The sequence below is a fragment of the Cuculus canorus genome, chromosome 3 (assembly GCF_017976375.1).
Source record: "Cuculus canorus isolate bCucCan1 chromosome 3, bCucCan1.pri, whole genome shotgun sequence".
NCBI classification, from domain to species: Eukaryota; Metazoa; Chordata; class Aves; order Cuculiformes; family Cuculidae; genus Cuculus; species Cuculus canorus.
Window position 1 is genome coordinate 36,259,102 of NC_071403.1, and position 8,505 is coordinate 36,267,606.

Sequence of the window (8,505 nt, forward strand, 5' to 3'; positions counted from 1 at the left end):
GGCAGGTGAATTCTTAAAGGCATACCTCTGCTTGTTTCTTCTTTTAGAAAACAGGAATTCACAGTGAACTGTAGAAGCTCTTCTTTCTATTAGATTTACTATACAAAAAAAACCTAGCCAAGGCTAATTTGACTTCTGGTAACTTTTGTGAATTCCAGAATCACTCATTTACATTCTGGACACAGTGTTCTTCTAAGAAGGTTCAACCAGAAATTAGTTTCCTGTGAGCATGTGCCTATCTGAGAATTTTTAGTCCATACACCCTCTTGTCAATTAGCTTCCTTTTTGAATGCCAAATAGCTTTTTCCACCTACAGCACTCCTTAGATGGAGGTCAGGTTACCCAGCTCTCCAAACCTACAGAGGCACCACACGCTGGGTGATGGTGTTGACCAGTTTCCTCACCACATTACTGTTCTTTCAAACAGTCAAGATATAACATGGGGATGTATGACATTTTCTAGAATAGTCTTCAAATGCCGTGCTAACGTCCAAGCTGCAACAGCAACATGACAGATGAACATCTCATTCAACAAGCCCTCAGCACTGACAGCCTACTTGGCAAAGATTCATCTCAAATGGAGAAATAAAAATGCTTGTGGTACAAATATGCGATACACGTTCTATTCTCACCAGACTTGCAACTATCCACTAAGTCATCTTCCAGAACAACCACCATGCAGCGAGGGATGCTTCCAACACACAGTCTTTGAACCTAGGAGATGGGAACGAAAAGCATTTCTTGAGAAAGGCACCTTTCAAAAGCCCTTTATAGCTGCTCTGGCTTAAGGACCGATATTCCTTTCCTGGAACTGAGGTCAGTCCTAGCGTTTTCTCACAAAACTTATACAATAAACATGCCACTCCTGCCACAAACTTAATAATGGAAGTTTAATGCCGATATTAATGGAAATGGGATTGGGTATTAAATTAGATGAAGGTACTCTGTCCTGGGAGGTGCTGTGCGATTTCAGCATCTTGCTGAAGAAAAGCTCACTAAAAGAAGTCATTTGAAAGAGCAGTTTGTTTTTGTTTTTTTTTTAAATGCTTTGAGATATTTTTAGATACTTCTTCAATATGCAAAGTTTACTTTGGGTACTGAAGCATGACCATGGGTTAGATAACCCTTCAGTGAAGTATATACTGAAAGATTATTCTCTGTATTTTTCTGGTATTTAACCATAATTTGACAGGTTGAGACAGAAGTTTACACCTAGGTGTCAAAGATTAAATCAACAACAGGAAAAAAAACAAATCACACACAACCAGACAAGCATATATTGACAAATGTGCCAGTAACTCCTTTTCTCCCAGGCGAAGTCTATGGAGGCTTTTCACAGTCTATTTCCAAGCAGCAATCTTTCCATTTACACTTAAAGCTTGCAAGAGTTTTTAGACTATCCACTGCACAGGAACAATGATCAGAAGTACCTTTTCATTCTGCACCACAGGTCACATGTGCCAGAATTCTAGATTTATTCACTCTATAGTGCCTAGCAAGGTTTATTCATCCTTACGTACTATCTAAATGGCCACAGGCAGTTCGCTTCACTGTCAATACTGGTGGCACATACACAGTTACTTGCATAACTCTGTAAAAAACACAACTGAAATTTATTCGCAGTTTAACTTTGTGTTTAATAGACCCATGCTCCTGAAAATCCTTTCTGTCAGAGATCTGTGTGACAGTAAAACAAGAAAAATGCCATAGAAACCATGTGTCAGAAACAATCATAATATAAATATGCAGCATAGAGCTTATTTCCTAGAAATAGTTTTTGCTATTCTGAACTTTAAAGAGCTTCATTTCTAATGTAATTAATTTCTGTTTTCATAATCTTGCACATAGATTTGCACTACTATACTCTTAAGATATAAAAGCAAAACCCTGAAATAACTGACAAGATCTCAGAAAAGATCTATGACAACTACTCTGAACATATAAATAAATGCAGAAACATAGCCTGCAATATACCCTACTTAGTCTCAGTTTTCATACAGTATAGATTTTCTTGTGCCAGTTTTGTCTTAGTTACGCTCTAGAGTAAAGGGGCCAAATTATTTCTCCAGCACAGCTGTACTTCTACCCAGGGCTACCTTCAAAAAACCAAATGCATATTCTGTGAGGAGCATATATTCAATAATTGTTGAATTCCATATTGATTGAAGGGAGACATTTGCAGACACCATACTGCATTGCTACAGCTGGCCTTGGCCACCACTGATCTAGCTTCAGTCCTTAGAGGAACAGCATAAACTTGGTGTTACAAGGATTCAGCCCTAAAATTTAACCCATGCACAGGTCCTGGATGTTCTGTACAATCTGAAATGAAGTTACCTAATAAAGGAAGTCTAATCAAAAACTTAATTCTGACACAAGCATGAACAGTTTCACTAAACTTAGTAGAGGTACCTTATTCTAGCAGGAAACTAAGCCCTAAATCCTTCCTTCAGTAAGTTAATTATTTTGGTACTTGAGATGTACTTTAATACCCTTCCCTTTTTCTCCATCTTATTTTCTTTTACCTGTTCCTGAATTTTGATTTCTTGATAGTCCCTGCAGCAGGCAGGAGAAGAGGCTGTTCCAGAGAGGCAGGTGAACTTGGTTGAGTTGCAGCCTTCCTCATTACGACAGGCTGATGGACGACAGAACGCGTAGTACTGTTCAAAGTCAGCCTTGACGACAAATACATGCTTGCACTTATTGCAGATGTAATTCCGTTCAAACTCCAAAACTTTCACCAAACTGGTACGTATGACAGTCCCAGTAACAGACAAAAAATGACCCACATCCCTGGTTTTAGGAATGTGCTCTCGAGTCAGCTCTGGGCAAACAGGCAAGCCTGAAAAATGAAAATCAGCACAGCATAAGGCTATGTGTATAAAACATGGACTGACAATGCAGTTAAACAGAAAGACTAGAAAGAATACCAGACACGTTAACAGTAGCCATCATTCTTACTGTTTCATAAATGTGATTCAATAATTCATCTGTTGTACCGTAAATCTGATTCACTGCCTCAGATTGTGAAAAACATCCGATGCTGGGCACGCTAACAGAAAATGTTGCCATTTTACTCTCCTGCCCTTGCCAAGGGCTGAATAGACATGATCAGTTCCCATTCATGGAAATAGGTCTCGATGTTCTCAGATCTCTTTATTAATTTAAATGATCTTTTGGCAAACGCCATTTATTCTACGACTCATTTATCTGCATTATAAAATTTTACTTATGCTGCTGAATTGTGGTTCGATGTTATTCCCACAGTTAAACAACTCCTAATCTTGTGCGAATTCTTGAGTCGAAGCAAATTTAAAACTCATAGTCAGTGAGCATTAGACCTTAAAATCCACACTGCATATCAGTAAGTCTTAAGAACAAGGAAGATGGTATAAAAAGAATACAAAGGGGTTATGAACACAACCAAAGCAAATGCACTTGTACATTCAAATTAGAAGTGACAGAACATTTTCTTGGCACTTGCTCTCCATTAATTCCACCCCAGCAGCCAGTTCTGTGGTGTCCTGATCCTGCTCCAGCTTTCACCCATGTGGCCATCACTTTGCATCACAGTGGCTAAAATCCTCAGAAAGATTACTCTACCTCAACAGTCGACAAAGTCTTTATAGAAATAAATGGTCTCTGAAATGCACACTTGAGGATTGCATCAAAATATCACCTCTTCAGAAGTTAGTATATGAACTACATGTTACTAAAAATTGTCAACTTAAAAAGAAACTACCTGCTCTTAAAATAATTTCTTAGTTTAACTTCCAAAATAGAGGTAGGAAACAGAGATGTAAAATAATAAACCTGCTGCAAAATGATATTTCTAAAGAGACCAAAACTACTTGTGCATTTAGGTGAAATCTTTTTAGTAGCTTTGGCAGCTAAAAACCCCACATCGTATATCTATTTCAGCATTTTCAAATTCAATTGCTTTATTTCAGGCATGCCAAACTATTCTGTTTTGATTCTCTTAAAAACAGTGTTTGATCTTTTATTTTCGTTTAGAGAAAATACTTTTAAATATTAAACTCATTTTAAAAAGTAAAAGAATAAAGTAAAGAAAAAGTAAAGTAGAAAGAAATAAAGTATTATACAGAACTGCAAACATCTTTCTCTGGCTGACTGTAACCCATCTATTTACATATTCTACCAAACCTGTCTTTTTCTCCCACAGGTTTGCATGTTAATTCAGTTCAGGAAAATAAAATTTAAAATATATATATATTTCCATTATTTTCCCAACTGTTTAGCATATTTTTTCCCAGGTAAGTATTGGTACAACTCAACAGCCTTCACAAAATATAACACAAATTACAGTAGAGAGAGATGCAGCACTGTTGTCAGGATATTGAATGTAATCATCTTGGTGATTGAAGAGACAGGAGTATTAATGGGGAAAAAAAAGAGCCTTCATTCTGATCATATTAGACTGGTTGACAAACTCTTGACTTGAGTATGTGCCTCTTTGAATTGGCTTTCCTGTAATCACGTGCAAAACTGAATTACTAAAGCAGTTTGGCCATCAGTAAGACACAGCAGGGGCTCAGGCTAACAGCAAGTAAGGAAAAATCTTTTAGTAGTTATGTAGCAAAAGGAGAATTTATACAATCACATTCCTGCAATGCTAAAAATTCAGATAAAGAACTTAATCTTTTACCTTCTTCAATGAACCTGGGGTAATCATCCATTATTAATCACTGCATATTCACACTCATGGAGTCCTTCTTTAAACTCCTGGATGCCCTTGTCATTACTGGCATAAGTGTGCTAAGATTATGTTGTTAAACCTAGCATAAGCAAAAATCACTCTTCCTCACTTCAATTCAGGCCTGAATCATACAACTGCTTGCTTGGAAAAGACCTTTGAGATCTTCACTCATACCTGACCACTACTAAACCATATCCCTGAAAACCTCATCTTTTAAATACCTCCAGGGATGCTGACTCAACCATCTCCCTGGGGCCTCTTCCAGTGCTTGATAACCCTTTCAGTGAAGAATTTTTTTCTCATGCTTAATCTGAACCTCCCCTGGCACAACTTGAGGCCATTTCCTCTCATCATATTGCCTGCCACTTGGGGGAAGAGACCAGCACCCACCTCTCTACAACCTCCTTTCACACAGCTGTAGAGGGTGATAAGGTCTCCCCTAAGCCTCCTTTTCTCTAGCCTAAACAGCCCCAAGTCCCTCAGGTGCTTCTCATAAAACTTGTTCTCCAGCCCCTTCACCAGCTTTGTTGCCCTTCTCTGGACACACTCCAGCACCTTAATGTCCTTGTAGTGAGGGGCCCAACACCGAACACGGTATTCAAGGTGTGGCCTCACCAATGCTGAGTACAGGGGAACAATCACTTCCCTGGTCCTGCTGGCCACCCTGTTTCTGATACAAGCCAAGATGCCAGTGGCCTTCTTGGCCACCTTGGCACACTGCTGGCTCATATTCACCTGGCTGTCAACCAATACCACCAGGTCCTTCTCCAACAGGCAGCTTTCCAGCCACTCTTCCCCAAGCCTGTAGCACTGCATGGGTTTGTTGTGTCCCAAGTGCTGGACCCAGCACTTGGCTTTGTTAAACCTCACCCTGTTGGTCTCAGCCCATTGGTCCAGCCTGTTCAGATCCTTTTGTAAAGCCTCCCAGCCCTCAGGCAGATTGACACTTCCTTCCAGTTTAGTAAGGGTGCACTCAATCCCTTCACCCAGGTCATTGATAAAGATATTGAACAGAACCGGACCCAGCACTGAGGCCTGGGGGACACCACTTGTGACCGACCTCCAACTGGATTTAACTCTATTTAACAGCACTCTTTGAGCCCAGACATCCAGACAGTTTTTTACCCAGCAGAGGATGCACCTGTCCAGGCCAGTGGCAGATAGTTTCTCAAGCAGAAAACTGTGTCAAAGGCTTTACTGAAATCTAAGTACAGTACATCCACAGCTTTTCCCTCATCCATTAAGTGGGTAACCTTATCACAGAAGGAGATTAGGTTAGTTTGGCAGGACCTGCCTTTCATAAACCCATGTTGATTGTGCCTCATCACCTGGTTGTCTCGTGTGCACTGTGTGATAGCACTCAGGATGACCTGCTCCATGATCTTCCCTGCTGAGGTCAGACTAACAGGCCTGTAGTTCCCTGGATCCTCCCTCTGACCCTTCTTGTAAAAGAGTGTAACATCTGCCAGCCTCCAGTCAATTGGAACTTCCCCAGTCAGCCAGGACTGCTGGTAGATGATGGAAAGGGGTTTGGTTAGCACCTCCACCAGCTCCCATAATACCCTTGGGTGGATCCCATCTGGCCTCATAGACTTGTAAATGTCTAACTGGCCAAGCAGGACTCTTGATTTCCTCTTGGAGCCTTGCAACTTTGTTCTGCTCTCCATCCCCGTCTTGTCTCAGGAGACCGAGTACCTAGAGAATGTCTGACCTTACTATTAAAGATGGAGGCAAAGAAGGCATTAACTACCTCAGCCCTATCCTCACCCTTTGTCACTACTGTTCCTCCTGCATCCAGTAAAGGATGAAGATTCTCCTTGGCCCTCTTTGTGTTGGTGATATATTTGTAGAAAGATTTTTTATTATCTTTCACAGAATTGGCCAAGTTCTAGTTGGGCTTTAGCCCTTTTGATTTTCTCTCTGCATGATCTCACTTCATCCTTGTAATCCTCTTGAGATGCCTGCCCCTTCTTCCAAAGCTCACAGACTTTCCTCTTTTTTCCAAGATATACCCAAAATGAACCTGCAGTGCAAAAAAGGACAAAATTCTCTAGTATCAATCACAGCTTCCAACAGTTCATTCCAATTTTAGAGCATGTAATTTTATAACAATTAGTTAAGCAAAAAATTTGAAAATCTCAGATTAAATTGTTACAAGACAACTCAGAATTTAGACTTTGCCTCTTCTGGGAGATGACTGGCACCAATAAAATCATAAGCCAACTGACATGGTAAGGAAGTCAACCTGCAAGAAAAATCTACTAATATGTATCTTCCCATAAGACTTTTTTTTTTTCCTTTAGACCTTCTGGCTAACAAGAGAACTAATGCGAGACCAGCTGCTGATTTGAGGAGTCTTTTTGTCACAGAAAGGCTTTGTTCTAAGGCCTGATCCAACAACAAACAGCAACCATTGCAGGCACTCCCTCAGGGATGGCCACAGCTTTTTTTCTGATTTGGTCTATACAACTTCATGTGCTTGCATATGTTCTTTTCTATACAACAAACACCAGTCATTCCCTACCACTTCAAAAATTCCCTACTGCTTTGCCTGGTGGAGAAGGACCTGGTGGTGTTGGTTGACAGCCAGGTGAATGAGCCAGCAGTGTACCAAGGTGGCCAAAAAGGCCAATGGCACCTTGGCTTGTATCAGAAACAGAGTGGCCAGCAGGACCAGGGAAACGATTCTGTCCATATACTCAGCATTGGTGAGGCCACACTTTGAATACTGAGTTTTGGGCCCCTCACTACAAGAAAGACATTGAGGTGCTGGAATGTGTCCACAGAAAGGCAATGAAGCTGGTGAATGGGCTAAAAAACAAGTCTTATGAGGAGCTGCTGAGGGAACTGGGTGGTTTAGGCTAGAGAAAAGGAGGCTGAAGGGAGACCTTATCACTGTCTACAACTACCTGAAAGGAGGTTGTAGAGAGGTGGGTGCTGGTCTCTTCTCCCAAGTGGTAGGTAATAGGATGAGAGCAGATGGCCTCAAGTTGTGCCAGGGGAGGTTCAGATTCGACACCAGGAAAAGTTTCTCCACTGAAAGGGTTGTTAGGCACTGGCAGAGGCTGCCCAGGGACGTGGTTGAGTCACCATCTCTGGAGATATTTAGAAGACAGGTGAATGGAGTGCTTAGGTATATGTATAGTAGCAGTGAGGTATGGTTGGACGCAATGATCTCCAAGGTCTTTTCCAACCAAGTGATTCTACATAACGCTGAAATTTCAAGGATTACTTAACTCCTTCCCATGACACCACTACGCTCTGCTTCAGAGTCAGGAAATCTGGCCACACCAGAGTCAGGAGACACCCCTGGTACCAGCCTCTGCCACTCACCCGAGACCCTGGCATGGAGGTTCTGCTTCAGGCTGAGCCCCGCGGGGTGTGGGGCAGCCTGCAGCGTGGCCAGGGCTGCCCTGCGCAGCGCACTGTCGAAAACCGTGAGCACCTCACTGGGGAAGGCGTTGAAATACTCCCCGATCTCCATGTTGGTCTCGAAGAGCGTCAAGGCGTCGACGACGACAGGGTAGTGCGCCTCGGCGTCGGGCTGACCCAGGATGCCCAGGAGCTCCTCCCTGTGGTGCTCCAGCACATAGGACTCGAACACCTGCCCCACCAGGCCCACCTGCTCCGCGCTCAGCGCCATCGCCGCGCACGGCACCGCCTTCCCGACGGATCACGCGGGACGCTTCGCTTTTCCCTCGGGAAAGCCCATGACGAGGCCGGCCGGGAAAGACCTTCATCACAGCGCGGCCCCGGGCCCGCCCGCCGCCATCGCACCGCCCGCTTCC

The 8,505-nt window shown here is 42.5% G+C and overlaps 1 protein-coding gene across 6 annotated transcripts in view; it reads right to left on the bottom strand.

Annotated features, from left to right (window-relative positions):
- The window catches only part of MCM9 (minichromosome maintenance 9 homologous recombination repair factor), a 61,254-nt gene extending 52,749 nt beyond the window's left edge, over positions 1-8,505 (bottom strand). For all 6 annotated transcript variants that reach the window (XR_008449073.1, XM_054061977.1, XM_054061976.1 and 3 more), the window contains exons 1-3: positions 8,051-8,505; positions 2,526-2,842; positions 633-714 (exon numbers count right to left, since the gene is read on the bottom strand). Coding sequence is in view for 5 of the 6 variants with exons in the window: in XM_054061977.1 (XP_053917952.1) it covers positions 633-714; positions 2,526-2,842; positions 8,051-8,360 (709 nt within the window). In the remaining variant the exon portion in view is untranslated. The remainder of the gene's footprint in view (positions 1-632; positions 715-2,525; positions 2,843-8,050) is intronic.